The sequence below is a fragment of the Stegostoma tigrinum genome, chromosome 25 (genome assembly GCF_030684315.1).
Source record: "Stegostoma tigrinum isolate sSteTig4 chromosome 25, sSteTig4.hap1, whole genome shotgun sequence".
In the NCBI taxonomy this organism is placed as follows: Eukaryota; Metazoa; Chordata; class Chondrichthyes; order Orectolobiformes; family Stegostomatidae; genus Stegostoma; species Stegostoma tigrinum.
The window spans coordinates 46,970,090-46,990,357 of record NC_081378.1 but is presented as its reverse complement, the minus strand read 5'-3'; the positions used below and the strand labels follow the sequence as shown (position 1 = coordinate 46,990,357).

The window sequence follows — 20,268 nt, the reverse complement described above, 5'->3', positions numbered from 1 at the left end:
TTTTTGTGAGTATCCAGTGATACTCGGCAAAGATGAATAAATGAAAGTAAAGTGTAGATCAGCCGTAATCTAACTGAATAATAAAACAAACACAAGAAGTTGATTTGATCTACTCGTGTTCCTTGTGACTGCCAAGCCACATGTAAGCTTGTTACAAAATATTATGTTTCTAATTATAAGAGTAAGTGTTCTCAAGAAGAATAAAGAAGACTACACTTGCTGAAGTATTAATCAAATGTGATGGTGGATATTCTTATGGGGAGGCAGTCACAGTCACTAGACTAGTAATCCAGACCCCTGGACTAGTGTTATAGGTTTGAATCCCACTATGGCAGACGTGAAATTTGAATTCAACAAAAATCTGGAACTAAAAGTGCTAGTCTAATGGTGAGCGTATTACTACCATCATTTGATGTAAGCTCTCATCTGGTTCATCTAAAGACCTTTGAGGAAGAAAATCTGCCTTCCTTGCTTGGTTCGCCTACAGGTGACTTCAGACTCTCAGCAAAGTGGGTCACTCGTAATTGGGATTTGATATGGACAATAAATGCCTAGCTAGTGTCTCCAGCAACTCATGAGTGAATTGTTTTAGCGGTTTTAATTTTGGATACATTTATATTTTGTAATGCCTCATAAAAGGTATAGAAATAATGGCTGCAAATTTATATATTATCCAGTAGAATAGTTGGAGTAATAAATGGTGGAATGGAAAGATGACTAGTTTTACTTGTAAAAAGCAACATTTTTGTATTCAAGTTTCTACTTTATATGGATTGCACACAGCCAGAAATGTCACTGCATGGAGATGCATCTCTGCAATGTGACAAGATTTCTGATTGCAGCCTACAAATCATCTTTAAATTTGCAAAAGATTAACATCATGTACACTGGACTGAACGTGATGGATACCAAACTGACATCACTTGTAGAATTCCACTATTGATATACAGTAAGGGAATCAAGTGTTTCCTTGCTGACCCCAATGTTAGAACCTGTCTCCGAGGGCATTTAACACCAGGGAAGGGAGGTTGCTGAGTGTATCTGAAAAATTGTTTATCAAGCTCGTAAGTTTTGCCTTTTTTTTCCCTCAACACTTATTCCAAGTGGCAACATTTTTTGAAGGTTAGACAACTAAAGCATTGATCAGTCATTCTGTAGATTTTACATTGGTTCGGTGCAGTTTTCATATTACGCCAACAGTCTGCGGGATAACTATATTTGCGTCCAATAATTTAATGGAAACACCTGAAAGCACCTGTTTCTTAAATCAGTTTGGTTTCACACTAGTTTTAATGTAATGAAACCCACCAGGGTTGTGTCTGAAATAAGGAGAAATTGCTGGAAAACCTCAGCAGGCCTGGCAGCTCTGTGGAAAGAAAGAAGAGTTCTGAAGAAAGGTCACCGGACCCAAGATGTTCATGCTGCTTTCTCTCCACAGATGCTGCCAGACTTGCTGAGTTTTTCCAGCAATTTCTGTTTTTGTTTGTCATTTCCAGCATCTGCAGTTCTTTTGGCTTTTGTTTGCTTAAAGCTGTGACCGACATTACTTCCCTAATTTTATGCTTGGTGAGTTAAGTGCTCCCTATAGCTAGCAGGCTTTCATCATTCTCTGACTTTCAAAATGTAAAATTGTCCCCTTCCTTTCAGATTCATCGTGATACTAGTCATGAATTTCAGCACGTAATGTGCCGATTACACGGAGACATGCAAAATCCCCAGAGGATTAGGCCCATGTACTGCCACTTTCTTGCCGAACATGCTAAGAACTGCAGGTTTCCAAAATCCATTGCAAAATGCTTTCGGTTGCGAAATGGTCAATCCATTGGCACCTTCCAAAAATCAGCAACTATATCAATGAAATTGCCACTGCCAAATATCTGCGAAAAATATTTCTGCAAGGCATCATGTAAAGCTTGTGGAACACTGTAAAGATTTTGAAGTAAGCTAAATTAATGTGATCCCTGCAGCAAAATGACACGGCCAGCCAAAATTTAACTATTTTAAATATGTTCAAGAGTTGTAGGAAATATGACTCCGATAACCTGTTTAGTTAAGTGATTGGGAAAACCATACAAATCAACAAGACCTGAGGTTCATGTAAGGTATTCTAAGCTCTGACTGTGGCTGGGAGGTGAAGTTTGTCTCAAAACCTGTTGCTTAGGGAGGGCAAAGTAGCTAAGGTTCCCATTCCTGATTAATTTCCTGTGATCCTGGTGGAAGTTCATGGATATGGATGTTATTTGAAGGCAGGATCAGGTCAAGAGGTTGCGACCTCTTCATTGTTCCAATACCATTTAATGCATTCATAGCCTAGCTTAGCATGAGGTACTGGAGGGCGATTAAAGCCCTTGGAATTGTACCGCTGGAGTACGTAAGAGCTTTCGGTGGAGCAGAGGAGGAAATTATTAGTGAAATATTTTCATAGCAACCTTTATTTCCTGTCCGATACACTTTTGACAATAGGAGATCCTAGAGGAGCTGTTTGGATCCCCAATCCCAGAATCAAGGCAGCGTTCCAGGCTCTTTAGGTCCCAGTCAGAAAGTTCAGATGATGTTTCAGAACTGGATCTTTCACATGGAAAAAAGGATGCCTTTGTATTAGAGGTAAGGAAAACTTTATTAGCTAGAAATAATGGCTTTCCTTCAGAGTATGATGATAATCATCTGTAGATTTTTAAATTTGAACTATTCCACTGATGAAATCAATACTCTAAAAACACCACACCATGTATTTCCCCAAGATGAGACTTTAATAACCCTGGCCCTTAATATTAAAGCACTATATTCCGTTAATCAGAAGTAGAAGAATATAGCCATCGATTTTTATGGACCCCCTCGATCCTGTTCTACAACTCAGTAATATCATGGCCAATATTCCACATTAGTGTTACAATGCTGCGTGTCCTCCATATCCCTTGATTACCTGAGAGACTAAAAGAGTGTTTATCTCATCCTGAAATATTCCAACGGAGCAGACTGCCTCTACCATATGGGCAGGATAATTCAACAGATTTTCAGTCTTGTGAATGAAGACACTTCTCTTCCTCTCATTGCTAAATGGTTGCCTCCTTATCCTAGACTGAGCCTCCCTGACTGTCCCTTCATAGCTTTGGATGTTTCATTTGAAATCATCTCTCATTCATCTAAATTCCAGAGAGTACAGGCTCATTTTACTGAGCCCCCAGTCTCCGGGCACCCCTGTTACTCCAGGATTCAACCTGGTGACCTTCCCTGCAACTTGTTGTATTCTCCCAGAACTATGGAGACTAAAAGTGTTCACACTTTTCTAGGTGCCATCTCACCAGCAGCCCATACAATTGTGGTAGGCTTTATTTCAGTTCTTGCATTCCAATCCCTTTTCGATTCCAGTGTCATTTGGCTTCCTAATTGCCTGCTAACCTTTTTTGTGAATATAACAGTATCTGCCTAAGCAGCAACATTTGAAAGTTTCATGTCTTAAAAGTATTCTGCTTTTTGTTACAATCAGTTGAGGAGGGATCCCCTTTTATGCAACTCCTCAGTTGACTGCAGTGGGTATTGTTTTAACAAAAAGGAGATACTTGCTAATTCAGTGAGTGTTTATGGGCTGTGATCATACAATACACAGTTCGATTGTTTTCCTTGTGCATTTTTTTAAGAAAAGAGGATCATTTTATTGTATTTAATGTAGTTTTGAGTAGATCTGATCTTCTCTTCCTCTCTGGCACGTGTGCGCGCACACGCAAGCATGAACAAATAGATTGCCAATAGTTGGAGGATAAATTAAGCAATTCAGAGCCCAGTAGAATTAAGATTGTGTGGTACTCGAAGGTAGGTGGCTTGGCTGACTTCACACTGAACGTGGTAGCCCTGCTGCTTTCAACACTGAGCTGGTTTTTTTTTAAATGATTTATCTTTCTTCTGAAGACAGTAAGCACTAGATAGATTTTTGAAATACTTCAATCAATATAGCATCTGACTGATTAAAAAAAATCATTGGACGGGGTTCAAAACTAATAAGTTTGCTTGAGAGAAAGGGAATCTGTTCGAGGGCTTGCTTCTTCAATACGCCAGTTTCTTGTCCCATTCTGCAGAAGAAACAGTTGCACAAGCAATTGGTTGGCTTGACATGACCAAATCGTTCTAACTGACCAGTAAACATCTTGCTTTTGTGGATATTTTCCTCATCACCGCCCTGTTCAGGGATGTTAATACACACTTCTAGAGCGGATGAGACTTGAACCAAGGTTGCCTGTTTCAGAGGTGGGGATTCTACCATTGCGCCAGAAGAGCTACGATGTTCCTTTTGTAGCCAAAAACCCACTGCCCTAGTGATATGCCTAATGATTTGTCTCCACACTGTTAAATATTCAACTGATTGCCCAGATGCTTCACTAATGGCATGAAATTAGTCCTCATTCATAATCCATCAGAGCCATTGTTCTCTGTCCAGCCTTTCATATAAGGTGCCTGCATTTCAATCATCTTGAAATGTGAAGTTAACATTAATGCAAATGTGCAGCCACCTTTTCAATCCCGAATGACTGGAATGTGGCCTGTAGTTTGAAGAATTTCCCATGGGGTTTTCAAGTCAGTCAACATAACCATTTTAACATCTTCACATCACACAACTTTGTTTGAAAAAAAATCATACATTCATGTTCAAACAATCACTTGCCAATCTCATACTGCTGTAGCCCTGCTCTAAGTTCAAGTTTGTCATCACTCAAATGACATGGTTTTGACTGAGCCTCTTTTGATATTGGGGTCCGAGTTAGGAAGATGCTATTTTGAAAACCAGCTCCCTCTGATTTATTTTTCCTTCTAAATCCCTGTTGCATATCGTCTGGGAGTTTGGTCTTTGATATCTGGTGTTGGCACTCATGCAATTTTCTTTCTCAGTTTTGGGCTGCATGGAAATTCATGTTTAATACTCAAGCTTTTCAAGGAGCTTGAATTTCTCAGGCTACTATGGACAGAGCTTTTCCTTCAGTCCCTAACACTACACTTACTATGCAGAGTTTTGTTGCTGCATGGTTGTATTGCTTCTAAAAACTTTAGCCCTTTAATGACTGTGTCTAAAGCCCGAGGTTTAAAGTTCAGATTTCAGCACATTGCTAAATATTAATTTGCGGGCCAATGGATTGTAACTTGGTAACAAAGCCAAATACGTTCTCCTCCTGCAGCTTATATTCAGTGTGCTTTGAAACTGAATGACTGACTAGTTTTGGTTGGATTTAAATTTTAAACCTAATGATCTGATCCTTCAGTGGCTAGTTCCACACTGCATGTGTTTCCCTTAGTGTTGACAAGCACTGTTTGTCATGGGACACTTCTTTCCTTAGCACTTTACATTGAGAGAGGTCTGACTGGGAGAAAGCCTATGGCAGTCTGCTGTCCTCTATCACGGCACTTCAGATAAGCCAGGCATCTCGCGCTCTCTTTCTGCTCACTTGTTTAGGAACTTGCTTAGTCTATATTGAAGTTCTGGACAATTTGTTTTTTGCCTGCTACACTTCAGTTGCATTTCCAGTTGTTTTTATCTCAGTATGTTTGCGTTCCCCTGGGCTTGTCTTTGTAGAAGTTCTATCCTAGCCTCCTTAGCATCTGCTGGGTCCATCTTGTCTTCCTTAAATTTCACAGGCTCCGTTGCCTTCTGTGGATGTTCTTGAGCCCATTCAACCCTCTGGACCTATGCAGAAGTTTGCTTAGTTTCCCACAGCCTGAGAACTGCTTTGGATCCATTGAGAATGGCACCACACTACCAGCCACGTAATTAATAAACAGTCCATCATTGTATAGGCAAATTTGAAATCACGCTCCCCATTATTACCAGCCCCATCATTGCATTGTTCTGCAGTTAAATCTTTATTGATTAAAAACGTATACGCATTGTTTGGTGAGTCTTTTAACTAGTATTCATTCTGCTTTCAGCATTGGTTGCAAACAACTAGTGACTCTTAAGATTGCTGATCCCCTTTCCAGTTTTCTTTTTAGAAAATTAGGAGTCATTTATTCTCCTTTTGATCAAAATCCTGTTTAGGTACTCTGACCCTTGACTATGTTGAAATACAGGCTTACGACATCCATAACCAGAAACACTGTCTTGACCTCCAAGCTGTCTTGTGGGTCCTTTGACATGCCAACAGCTCTCCCTCATGTATCTACATTTGCTATGATGAAAACACAGTGGGCATTCCCCTATTCATTTAACAATTTTGGTACCTTTGAAAAGTTGGGGATTGATGTGACCTCCCTTTGTTACACCTCTTTCTCTTAAGTCAGTCTTAATTTCATCAACTGTCTCCTTTTGGTCCAGACCCTGTGAAAATAACCAAATCCCAATTTTCTTTGGCGTTATACGTCTGAGAGTTGATTCATAAATGTCTACTATGGTGGACTACCTGTCTGACTTTGGAGACTCTTTGTTCTTCACATGAGACTTTAAGGCAAAATTGGAAGTGTTTGACCTCCTCAAGGACATTCACATCTCTGAGGTTCCCATTGCTGGGAAACATCTCGAGTGCCCATTTCTACTGCTCAAAAGGAATTCGTTTAACTCATTCACACCCACTGTAAGCATTAAAGGCAGCTTTCGGGTAATTCAAAATTTTGGCAGTATGCCTCTGATTAACTTGTATGAATTCATGATAGCCTTTATAGTCATCTCATAGTTTGTTGAACTTGTTATGGATAATAAGTAATTAACCTAATGGCCTTTTCCTGTTAATCTGCTTTGTCATGGGAAGGTCCAATTTCCTAGCGTTCCCCTTTGTTTGCTTTGCAATTGAACCAAAATGCCCCAGGTTCCCCTCATTGAACTTTGAACTTTGATTTTTCTTGAGATAACTTTAAATTCGACATTTAATCCTCAGATGGCATTGTTTTCCTAACTGGAAAAACTGTCCTTACTAAGTATAATTGACCATTCCTGATCAGTTCAAGCCGTTGTAAATCCATGTCTCGTTTTTCCTCTGGATAGCTCATTCTTTCTCCTCTTGTTCCAGTCTGTCATTTGGTTTTGCAGTGAGTTCTCTTTTTCTGTCTCCCTCTACCCTTTTACATTTCTCTTTTATCTTTATTCTTTTGCTTGGAATTCTCACTCGGGTCTCTGCAGTTCCAGTGATTTTCTTTTGATGATGCAGCTTACCATTTCAGATTTCATACCAGCCTCCTTTTCATCAGGTTCAATTGCAAATTAGATGACCTCATGTTTTACAATTTTTTCTTTTGGTTTCCTAGCTTTTGGATAGCTATGCATTTCTAAATGCCTGACTATATTCCTTAATTCTTCAATGGATAAATTTTTAAAAACTGTATCAAGTTATTTCCTTCTCTTCTGGAAAATTACTGACTTCAAATATAGACTCTTCAAGTCCTCAAGCATTGCATACTCCAAGAAAACCTAGATAAAAATTTTAAATTGATAATTGGGATCATCTGATTTTTCTGCTGTGTTGATCACATGGATGCAGAGCCCCCAAATTTGCATTATGTCACATGAGCCACTGTCCCATGGCTACACTCGTTTTCTTTAAGGTTGCAGTTGTCAAATCGATGACTGTTTACACAGGGGGCAAAAGGAACCCACAGGCTTCCTTCAGTCTTTTTAAAAAAAACAATACTTTTAATGCAGATGACGACATCCAAGTACTTTTTTTCTTTTAAAAAATACTTTTATCTTTACCACAAACACAGATTACAGATAAGGAAGAAAAATTAAGCAATTTTAAACTCCATTAAACGTAGAGGGGCATACAGGTTAGTGACTTGGCTGGTTTCATGTTAAACCTGTTGCCTGCCATGTGAAGCAATTTAAAAATATTGCCATACATTTTATCTGATCTGGATACTGTGGCTGTCCATTGCATTCTTCTTAAAATTTTTGTCTCTGGTACCTATTTGGCCATGATCAGCTGACAGGGATTGAAACTTGAAAATTGCCCAGAGTGTGAGAGAGACAACCCATTTGTCTTTCTCCTTTAACATCTCAGTTGCTTGTCTCATTCTGCAAAGAATCCATTTGCTTCAAGCCCTTTGTGTATTTTTGACTAGTCATATAACTGTTTCCTGCCACTGACAAGTCATTCGAATATGGTCATGCTTAGTGTATTCTAGTTACTTGACTTAGATATTTAAATTATATCTGAGAACATTCCTTTCATAGCCGTAGTGCCATTTTCCAAGCAATTATGACTAAAGGTCTGTCTCACCCAGTTGTTTTGCTAAGGGCATTGGAAATTTTCCTTACTCATACTCTATCAAGGATGTTGTTCATGGTGTACTTTTACAAGCAGGTTGTCTATTTCAGTGGCATTAGGATGTGCAAGGTACAGTGATATAAACGAGTCATTGGTGAATGTAATCACAAATTGCTGATGCATAGCTTCTATTCTTATTAAAAATTAACTGAGGAGTTTCCAACCTGTAAATGCAAAAAGTATTATTAAAGATAAAGGATGGCCTCTTAACATTTCCATTCTTGCCACTAAAGTGAATAATCTCACATTTCTCCACACAGATAATCTCAATTTGTTTCCCATTCTCCTAAACTATCTGTATCTACTTGGAATCACTTTGTGTCTATCTCAGCTTGTATTCCCACCTAGCTTTGTAACACCAGCAAATAGAGAGATTATTTTTGGTCTCTTTGTCATTAACATACATTGTAATTAGCTATTGGCCCATTTTTGTGAAACCTTGCTCATTATTGCTTGCTTCACCTTGAAAGTGCCTCATTTTTCCCTCCTGTGCCTCCTATCCAATGCTACATTATCTCCAACTTCATGAGCCCTTAACCTAATATTAACCTTTGTGTGATCCCTTATCAAATTCATGATCCTTATAGAGATCAATAACTTTGACGAGAACGTGTGAACATCTAGTGACTAACTGGGGGGTCAATAAGATTTTGAGATTTTTACTGTAACGAGCAGATTAAAAACAACATGTAGGTAACCAATTGATCATAACCCAGCTGTATTTAACACTACAATAACTTTCCCCAGTTAACTTCCAAAACAATGGAAAACCTTCTGCCAAACTTACACGTTGTGGTGTCTGTTAAGTAGATTCTTCTACCTTTCCGAGCTGAGTAATTTCTAATTCCAGAACTCTGAAGATTATACTGGAGATTTCTTTCCTTTGGCTCAAGTTCATCATATCTCCCGGCCTTTTTCAAGATGTCCTGAATGTGATCCCTTAATTATGAATGTGACTTCCACTTTGTTCTGACTGACAAGCCTAAAGATTAGCATCTTCTCTGCCTCAGATCCAGGACTTGCTGCTGCTGTTTTCTTCTCTCTGCTGTCCCTCTGATTCTTGCAGCCTGACTCTATTCTGCCCGGTTCAGTCATATTTGGAAAAACCGTGCAATTTGAAACTACAATGTCTTTCCATGAACTCTTCCCTCTCATGACAGTGTGAATCACCATGGGGCATGTATCCACACAGTCTGATTAGCTACTTTAGAGAGACCAAGCGCCATTTATTTCTTTGTATTAAATGTACATTTCGAGAATAATCCTATACAAAACCTGACATTCCTGGCATCTTTGTATGAAACTTGGAGACGATGACAGTTTGCACAAAGCCAGTACAGATGCACTTGCCGTTCCCACAGGTGTGAACATTTTGCATTGTCTTAGTAAGTCTCCTGCCTTTCACCCATAAGACCACAAGACAGAGGAGCAGAAATTAGGCCATTCAGCCCACCGAGTCTGCTCTGCCATTCAGTCATGGCTGATAAGTTCCTCAACCCCATTCTCTTGCTTTCTGTCGGTAACCCTTCATAATCAACAAACTCTCTATCTTAGTCTTAAATGTACTCAATGACCTGGCCTCCACACCCTTCTGTGACAATGAATTCCATAGATTCACCACTCTCTGGCTGAAGTTCTTTCTCCTTATCTCCAATCTAAAAGATCATCTTTTACTCTAAGGCTGTGCCCTCGGGTCCTAGACTCTCCTACCGAGGAAAGCATCTTCCCAACGTCCACTTCCTCCAGGCCATTCAGTATTCTGTAAGTTTCAATTAGATCCCACCTCCCATCCATCTAAACTCCAATGAGTATAGTCAGAGTCCTCAGACTCCTCTTATTGCATCCACGTTTATTGTTGGGCAAAATTCTGAGTAGGCTTTCTGTTCATTCCTCCGTTTTACCTTTAAAAGCAACAGCCTCAAAACACCTCAGTTTTATAAAATATGTATTGATAACAAGGACCCCCCCCCCCCCCCCCCCAATGTAGCATCTTCCTGACACACACTGTCAGACTAATTAGCTTGTTTTATCTCTTCCCTTGTATTGAATAGTGGCGTTATAGTTGCTAACTTACAATTCATTGAGGACATCCTGGAATGGAATATTGTAACTGGTGTATTAATTAAATTTGCAGTTATTCCACTTACAGTCTTTGGCTTAGGGCATCTGCTGTGGGGATCTGTCAGATTTTACTACTTCAGGTTTCTCCATTGCTCTTGACCAGTAAATAATAATTACTTTAATTATCTCTGTCACTCTTTTTCAGGAAAATAGTTTGTGCCTTTGATCTGAAGCTAGGCACAGAATATTTGTGCAATGTCTCTGCCATTTCTTCTTTCCCCAAGATAATTTCTTCTTTCCTTGATATTCTCTTACAACGAATAGTTTTGCCATTGTCCTTTTTGAAGTATTTGGAACATCTTTCAATTGCTTTATATGTTACTGATTAGCTTGCTTTTGCGTGCTAAGTTTTCTCTTTATCAAGCTTTTCGTGACTTTTTGATAGCTTGTAGAACTCTTGCATTCCTCAGACTGAATACTGTCGTTTGCAAGATTGTAAACCTCTATTTTTAAAACTTACATTATCTTTACCTTTCTTGTAGTTCAGATGCATACTTTTTGTTGGGTTTTTGTTTGAAATGGAATATATTTTGTTGACCACTGATTTTTTTTTTAATTTTAATTTTACCCACACTTTATTTACCACCCTACTTTTTTGGATAAATGGTCAGTCAATTTGAGGCAACTCAGCCAATTACGTCATACCTAAGTCTAAGGCTCTTATCTGTGGTTGGAATATGTCATTTCCAAACTTCGGTTGTATTATAATCACTATTCCCCAGCAGACTTTATTATGAGACTATGAATTAGCCCTGTCTAACTGCATTATATTAGATCTGAAGTAGCTTTATTCCCAACTGGATCTACAACATATATTGTTCCAGGAAATTGTCCTGGAAGCACTCCACGAAGTAATCTTTCAGACCACCTTTGCCAATTTGATTGGTCCAGTCAAATGAAGATTGAAGTACCCCACAATAATTGCATCACCTTTGTTGCAAGTACTAATAATTTCTAGTTTGATGTTCTATCCAACAATATAAATATGGGAACCCAATGAGCTACACCCACCATTGTTTTCAGACCCGTTTTACTCCTAATTTCCACCCAGGCTGATTCTACTTCCTGATCATTTTTCACTGATGCCCTTATGTCATCCATTATTACCGGGATGACGACCCGTCCTTTTCTATTTGACCTTTTTGAAATATTGTGTGCCTAAGAGTTCATTTTCCAATTTTGGTCATCCTGTAATTTTTTTTCTGCTGAGGTGATTAGATCTAAACCACTTTTGATCTATTTGTCCTGCTAATTCAGCAGTCTTATCCTGAATTCTCTGTGCATTTAGATAAAGTCTCTTTTATTTTAATGTTCCTAACATGGACTTTATTTACTGATGCAATGCTACCAGTCAACTATGTGCCCCTTTTTGTCCCAAATTGCAATGCAGTTTTATTATCTTGGTGAAGAAGAAATTATTTTGGGAAATGAAGAAATGGCAGAGACATTGTACAAGTATTCTTTCCCAACTTCAGGTTGAAGACGCAAACTATTTTCCTGAAAAAATATGAGTGAGATAATTTAAAGTAATTACTATTTACTGGTCAAGAGCACTGGAGAAACCTGAAGGAGTAAAATCTGACAGATCCCCAGAGCAGATGCCCTAAGCCAAAGCATTTAACTGGAATAACTGCAAATTTAATTAATACACTAGTTACAATATTCCATTCCAGGATGGCCACAATGAATTGTAAGTTAGCAACTATAACGCCACTATTCAATACAAGGGAAGAGATAAAACAAGCTAATTAGTCTGACAGTGTGCGTCAGGAAGATGCTACATTGGTGGGGGGGTCCTTGTTACCAATACACATTTTATAACACTGAGGTGTTTTGAGGCTGTTGCTTTTAAAGGTAAAATGGAGGAATGAACAAAGAGCTTTTTTTCTGGCTTTAATTTTCACGTGACCTCCCCATGCTCCAAATTTAAAACCCTTTCTACGGCCCTAGTTACGTGATTTTGTTCGGGCACTGATCCCAGTCTGGTTTAAGTAGACTCATTCCAACAGAATACCTCACTCTTACTGAAGCACTTGACACCAGTGTCCTGTGAATCATCACTCTCCCTTCCCTTGCTTACTCTCTTTTCTGATTGACCCTATGTCAAGTGGTGACTAACTTGGGTAACAGTCCAGATGTTATTTCCTTTGAGGTCTGTGTTTTAATTTGGACTTGTCAAACTCTCTTACCCAGGAATCACATTCTGATTATACATGAACCTGAATAACTGGATTCTTCTCCACCCATTCCAACTTGTATCCAGCCACAGGGAGATTTTTTTTAATCCCTGACAGAAGGCAGTCATTCATTCCTCCATTTTACCTTTAAAAGCAACAGCCTCAAAACACCTCAGTGTCATAAAATGTGTATTGGTAACAAGGACCCGCCCCAATGTAGCATCTTCCAGACGAACAATGTCAGACTAATTAGCTTATAATTGCTTGTTTTATCTCTTCCATTTGGAACGGCTAGTCAATATTACAGAGAACAAAATCTAACCCACTGACTCTGTTTTCCCTACCACTGTCACATTTGTTTTAATTCCCCTCACTTGTTATCTTGATGTAGCAAGCCATTCACCCTGAAGTTCTTGCTCTCATTCACAAAAGTAGCAGGTACTTTATATCAATTGGTCACAATCCAAGAACTGAGGCTTCTCCATGACAGCTCGGATTCCCGCATATGCCTTACTCAGAGTCAACTAGCTCTCCCTGAACGTTGACCAATTCTAAAATCCTACTTAATAGAAGCTGTGACTACCGTTTGAAATGTGTCCAGGTAGCTCACTTCCTCCCTGGCAACTCCCATTGCCTCAAACTCCAGTTCAAAAACTCTGAGCTGAAATTACTAGAGCTACAGACATTTTCTGTACTCAAGGTTGTAGAAGATTGTGACATTTGTCCAAACCCACAGCTGTTAGTAATACAGCGTGCATTTGACTAGTTGGGTCTATCTGTACTTAATTAATTTCATTTGTTATTTGGCCCTGTTTTAATAAAGTAATAACAACGTACAGTCTTGTCATTTCGTAGTATAGAATTTGAGAGTTGCTGAAAAAAGACTCGTTTTGTTGAAGCTTTTTGTTATGTCCTGATCAGTGCAAATTGTGACACATATCAAAATTAAGGGGATATCATGTGTAATGTACAGGAGAAGAGTGCGGATTTGTTGGCAAATGGAGTCTGGTGTAGGCATTGCCGTGGTGAATGAGCCAGCTAACAACTGACAGTCAATGCCATACTTTGTTTATTGGTCAAGACGCAAGCCTGAGAAATCAGAAATAACCTGCCTGGTTTAAAATTAAAGCAAAGAGGGTTGAGGGGGTAGTTGGAAGGGATTAAAAAGGAGGGGTGAGGCCGTGAAGGGATTTGAAAATAAGTATATGAATTTTAACCTCAAGGTATAGCTTAAGTAGGATTCGGTGTAGGTCAATGAGCAGAGGGTGATAAGCGTACAGAGTGTGATACAAGTTAAGGCACAGTAGGGATTTAGATATGCTCAGGCAATGTAGGGTAGACTGTTAGGTGCTAGCCAGGATTATATTGTATCATTTAAGTTTAAAGTTTACTAAAGAGGATTCAGTAGTTGGTGAACTCAAGCAAAGTGGAGTAGCACAATATTACAGAGCAGGGAATAAATATTCTTCTGCAGACATGAGGTCAAAAGTTCATCTAACATTGTGAACCAGCTGATTCAGCATCAAACATTTTCCAATACTCAGGAGTGAAGTTTATAGCAGGATCAAAAACAATGGCATAGGTTGCCCTAGTATTTAATTAGAGGAAGTTCTGTTCACCCAACATAGATCTGGAACAAACAAAACCATAATTTTAGAGACAGTTGAAAGGGCTGTGAGAATTGGTATTGACATTCCACAGACCTAGATGAAGTTTTAAACAACACTGCACTGTTAGACCACTGAATCAGGTCAGGGTTATAATACAGAAGTGCGATCTAGGCCCGAAACATCAGCCTTTCCTGCTCTTCTAATGCCGCTTAGCCTGCTGTGTTCATCCAGCTCTACACCTTGTTATCTCAGGGTTATAATACAATTGCTCTCTATTTCAGATTGATGATGCTGATGCTGTTGAAGACATTCACTCATTGTTGACAGATACTCCCACACCGGCCGGTAAGCAAATAGAAAAGTATTAGCCGAACAAATTAGTTAACATTGCTTTTTATAACAAAAGCTTTTCTTTATCATTTTCTATTTCTCTGCCATTTCATTTCCTAATAGTCTTTTGCAATTGCTGAGAAAAGACATTTTTTCAAAATTTTTCATCTTGCACTCGTCAGGACAACTAGCAAGGTTCCTAGTGTAAAGGCAAAACAAATTTATACAATACAACAAATGTAGGAGAATAACTGATTGACAAGTGCACTGTGGTTGGCGCATACTGTGCTGTGGAGCACACACCAGTTATATGATGTCTAACAGTTACTCTGAAGCTTTCTTCCAATTTAAGCCAAGAAGGTTGGCACTGATTGGCCATAGCATTGCCCTGAGGATTGAAGGACAGTGGCTGACATGTGTTTTTTTTTTAAGTACGAACAGTGTTTATGTTCTTTATGACTGCAAAGAACAACACCCTGTATATAAGATAAATAGCTTCCTCTAGTTTAGTTTGGGAGTATTGTCGGCCTGGACCAGTTGGACTGAAGGTCTGTTTCTATTCTGTATGACTACACATCTCTGACTTTGACTTTTGACTACAACAAGCTCAACCTTGACAGTTGTAACATTTCTAGTCCATGTAAAAATTGGCCATAGTTCTAACACTAGCATCAAACTAGCACTGACATTCACTACTTCACTCATTTGTGTGATAAGCAGAATGGCTGAAGTAGCCTGGGCATTTTTCAGGACCTCATGGCAGCCTTAGGGTTGTTTGTGAGTTTTTGCAACATATAGCAAGAAATATTCAAACTAGGATAGCTGCTATCACACAGTCTTTTTAATATCTCCTCTTTGAGCATCAGGTTTACAGGGGGAGCCAGTGGTTTGGGACCTCTTTCTGATGTTGCCAATAAGGCCAAATCTTGCAGCACTTCCACTGTAGGGATAATATATATTGACTAATAAAGATGGGGCACTGTAGTAGTCAGTTATAGAGAATTGAAGTAAATTAATCAACTCGCAAAGCAAGGCAAGGGAACCCATTTGACTACTCCATTTCATAACTGAATTTGAACACAAGATAGAGCGCATTAAAATATCCAAGAAAATTCTTGCATGCTGCTGCTGATTCAAATATAGCAACTGTACTATCCACTCACCAGAAAAGAGCAATGGGTAGGAGTTTAGGTGTTGATAAGTGTGAGGTCATCCATTTTGATAGGAATAACAGGAAAATGGGCTATGTTTTAAATGGTAAAAAACTTTAGCACGCTGCTGTGCAGAGGGACTTGGGCGTCCTTGTGCATGAATTGCTAAAAGTAGGATTGCAGGTGCAGCAGGTAATTAAAAAGGCTATTGGAATTTTCTCTGCCATTGCTCGAGGGATGGAGTTTAAAAACAGGGAGGCTATGCTGCAGCTGTATAGGGTCCTGGTGAGGCCACACCTGGAGTATTGTGTGCAGTTTTGGTCTCCTTACTTCAGAAGAGATATACTAGCTCTGGAAGGGGCGCAGAGGAGATTCACTCGGTTGATTCCAGAGTTGAGAGTGTTGGATTACGAGGAGAGACCGAGTAGACTGGGATTATACGCATTGGATTTCAGAAGAATGAGGGGAGATCTTACAGAAACACAAGATTATGAAGGGAATAGATAAAGTAGAGGCAGGGAGGTTGTTTCCTCTAGCAGATGAAACGAGGACTAGAGGGCATTGCCTCAAAGTAAAGGGAAACAGATGTAGGACTGAGGTCAAGAGGAACTTCTTCTCCCAAAAGGTTGTGAATCTGTGGAATTTCCTGCCCAGTGAAGCGGTTGAAGCTACCTCGCTTAATGTGTTCAAGGCAAGGCTAGATAAATTTTTGAACAGCAAAGGAATTAAGGGGTATGGTGAGTGGGCAGGTAAGTGGAGCTGTGTCTCAGAAAGATCAGCCATGATCTTATTAAATGACAGGGCAAGCTTGGGGGGTCAGATGGCCTACTCCTGCTCCTAGTTCTTATGTTCTTACATTAATTCCATTGAAGATTGGGTTCCCTGAGAAACCGATGAAAATTGTTTGTGAGAACTGGGCCTGTAGGGGTTCCAAAGCAGCACCATTTCATTCAGGCATTCACAGTGTTGTTAAAATGTACTCAGCTGCACAAGATGATTGGCTAATAGGTTCAATATATTACTGATCCCCACAATGTATCTGGGTCGCCATGCTATATTGTTGCTGTGCAGTGCCTCTATCAATCAGAATCCATTTGTTAACCAGTCAGTGTTCACTTTTCATTCTTCTGAATGCCCTGATGGTTATAAGACAAAAACAAAGAACAAAGAAAGAGGAACAGGCCCTTCGGCCCTCCAACCCTGTGCCGATTTGAGATCCTGTCTAAGCCTGTCATCTATTTTCTAAGGGTCTGAATTCCTTCGTTCCCTGCCTATCCGTGTACCTGTCCAGATACATCTTAAAAGACACTATCGTGTCTGCGTCTACTACCTCCGCTGGTAACGTGTTCCAGGCACCCACCACCCTCTGCAAAAAGAACTTTCCACACATATCTCCCATAAACTTTCCTCCTCTCACTTTGAACTCATGACCCCTAGTAATTGAGTCCCCCACTCTGGGGGGGCGGGGGGGAGGGAGGAGAGGAGGCTTTTTGCTATCCACCTTGTCTATGCCCCTCATGATTTTGTAGACCTCAATCAGGTCCCCCCTCAATCTCTGTCTTTCTAATGAAAATAACCCTAATCTATTCAATCTTTCTTCATAGCTAGTACCCTCCATACCAGGCAACATCCTGGTGAACCTTTTCTGCACTCTCTCCAAAGTACCCACATCCATTTGGTAATGTGGTGACTAGAACTGTACACTGTTCTCTAAATGTGGCCGAACCAAAGTCTTATACAACTGCAACATGACCTGCCAACTCTTGTACTCAATACCCCGTCTTTTTCCCGCCCTTCTGTACAGCAGAATCAGCCACGGTGCCATGAACCTGGCTACTGGTGAGCCATCTCCCCCAACAGTATCCAGAACGGTTATACCTGTTCTGGAGGGAGATGACTGCAGGGGACACCTGCACTGCCTTCCTACTCTTTCTGTGCCTTTTGGTAACCCATTCCCTTTCTCCCTCAGCAATCCTAATCTGCACTGTGACCAATTCACTAAACATGCTATCCACAACCCCTCAGCATCACGTATTCTCCAAAGTGAGTCCATCCGCTGCTCCAGAGCCATCGTGATGTTTAGCAGGAGCTGCAGCTGTACACACTTCCCGCACGTGAATGAGTCAGGGAAATCAGCCGTGTCCCTGAGCAAGAGGAGCATAACATGGGTCTGAGATCTATCCTTGGACAAATTAATCCTTTACAAGCATTACTCAAGTCTTGTACAACAGACTTTTTTTAATACAAATATGGACAGAAAATGAAGGTTCGCTCAATGTTCCACATAAAGTTACCTGTCTTTGCTCAGCTGAGCCTTTTTAATTAGATTTGTACTTAGTATTCTTGACTTGAGTTTTATGTTTTGTTTATTTCATATTGACAGGCTTTTACAGTTGCAATACAGAAACTATGCCTGGGATCAACAATTGGACATCTGATTTACAGGTAAATCTATAAAGCATTTGAAATAACGAGGAGTGGGTGAAATTAGAATGTGTTCCTTCTTGTTTTGCTCATAATATGGGTGCCAATGACTTCGTTCTGGCACGGTTGGCAGTGACAGGCCTGTTTTACAGACCACTGCTGTCTAGGTGTGATGGCTATTAGTAAGTTTCACACAGGCCATCATAATTTAATTTTGAGAGATTGCATCTCAAAATCCTGCGCAGCTTCAGCTTCATTAGTTTTGGAGGTTGACAAGTCAAGTTAAAAAAACATAGATTACTTGTCTCCGAGAAGGCCACATCCACTTGCAAACTGTGTATCTGCAAGAAATTCTTAACTTGGCCAAAGTTTCTGTTTTATTGTCTGCGTTTTCCCCCTTGTGCCATGTTCTCCATTCTGTTGATTCTGTCCTCGTTTGTACATTGAAAATGAGCTGCATTGAGACTGCAAGTTATTTAACATGCTCACTCAAAACGGTGACTCTGGTGCCTAAGTTAGATGAATTAATAGTAAATATTTGATTTTATTTTAAAAGCCATCCTTTATCCTTCCAGGCTATTTGAGGTCGACTGGGCATTTTTCAGGACCTCAAGTGGTAAGAAATAATCTGACCGGAGTGGCTATCATCTCACTGGGTAGCTTTGATAGACCCTGTCGGGTTTACAGAGTGAGCAAATGGTTTGGGCTGTTTTTCTAAGGTTGTCAGTAAGGCTCATTTTATGGCATTTAGAATTCCAATGTGCCTGTTGACCAGTAGAGAGGCTATTGTGTTAGAAAGTAATAGAGAACCTGAGGGCAGATTGTTTGATGAGCACATCAAGGAAAGGGAGTTAATCTGACTGCTCAGCTGAATCGAGCACAAGACAGACCCTATTAAGATATCTCAGAAAATTTGTGCCTGCATCTAGGCATACAGAATAGGAGGAATATCTTAAATGTTGCTATTTGTAAACAAGAACAAAGTGAAGTTTTGGGACAACATGTTTTTTTGTAAGACATTTTGATAATTCAGCTGGTTGTAGGTACTATAAAAGGAATAATCTGTTATCCATCCTTAAAACAAAATTCCAACTGTTCCTCAAGGCTTTGTATATAGACCATTGCTTTGGTGTGAAAGGTGACAGTTTTGCGTTTGAACAATGTTTGGCCAGTCAACTGTCTACTGCTCTGTTAATGGACAGAATTAGTTTGGTAAATAAAAGCAGACACAGCTAGAAAATTAACTTGGAACACTGTTTGTGATTTTATGCAGTAAGAGCGGCGGATAACCTGCACAATCCAGCTAAATGGTCAGCTCGCACCACGCAGTGGATGGATTTTTTTTAAAGAGTAAACTTGTTATTTTACAACACACCTGTGACAATTTTATTCCATGACTAGCTTTTGAAGTTAATCTGTAATTATAGTAATTTTACCCTTCCTATTTAAAACTTGTCCTAACTCTTCGTAATTGAAACGCCGTCATCCCAGTTAAACGAACTGTGTTGGTTTCTTCAATCCCTCCTCCTACTACAACTTTCTGTAGCTTCTTAGATTCTGCCTGACTCTGCATTCGTGAATAAGGAACATAAATGCTTTTAAAGCAGTGAATACATTGTTATTCAACTCGACATTGAAATATTTCAAAGTTGTCATGAACTGTTGGAAAGTACAATACAGCATATAAACAGAGATGCTACTAGTCTAGAAGAGGGTTCTCTTGTCATTGGAGGACATTTATTGAAATAATGTCTTATTGTTTACTTCAAACAATATGCATTTGACACGAAGAAGATGCAAATAGTCATGTAAAGTTTGTAGCCAACTGGCCTTTTGTTTCTGTGCCAGCTGACAATCAAGCCTCTGAGCGCCTAATCCCACCATCTGGCACTTGGACCATTTATCTGCAAACTGTGCAGTGCTGCAACTCTTGTAATATGACAATATTTTCATAACCCTTACGACGCGCGAATGCAATTTCGATATTTTGTGTTTTGCTTCATGCAGTCTCCTTATATTGTTGGTGAAAGTGTGGCAGACTACAGTAATTGTTAAATATTTTTGCATATTATTTTTTCTTTCAAGCATTCTTACAGAATGAGTGCACCCTATTTTAGGAATGTATTTTCAAATACTAAAGTTTGAAGGCTCGGTGTTTATGAACATGCCATTCATTAGAATGGCAGTAACCATACCTTGAGCAATGAATATTTAT

At 39.6% G+C, this 20,268-nt stretch overlaps 1 protein-coding gene across 15 annotated transcripts in view; it reads left to right on the top strand.

Annotated features, from left to right (window-relative positions):
* Positions 1-20,268, top strand: part of c2cd5 (C2 calcium dependent domain containing 5) — a 112,090-nt gene that overhangs the window by 69,867 nt on the left and 21,955 nt on the right. For 14 of the 15 annotated variants that reach the window (XM_048553764.2, XM_048553766.2, XM_048553763.2 and 11 more), the window contains 3 exons: positions 2,464-2,604; positions 14,430-14,493; positions 18,013-18,074. In XM_048553764.2, coding sequence (XP_048409721.1) covers positions 2,464-2,604; positions 14,430-14,493; positions 18,013-18,074 — 267 coding nt within the window. The remainder of the gene's footprint in view (positions 1-2,463; positions 2,605-14,429; positions 14,494-18,012; positions 18,075-20,268) is intronic. The other variant, XM_048553767.2, reaches the window with a different exon arrangement.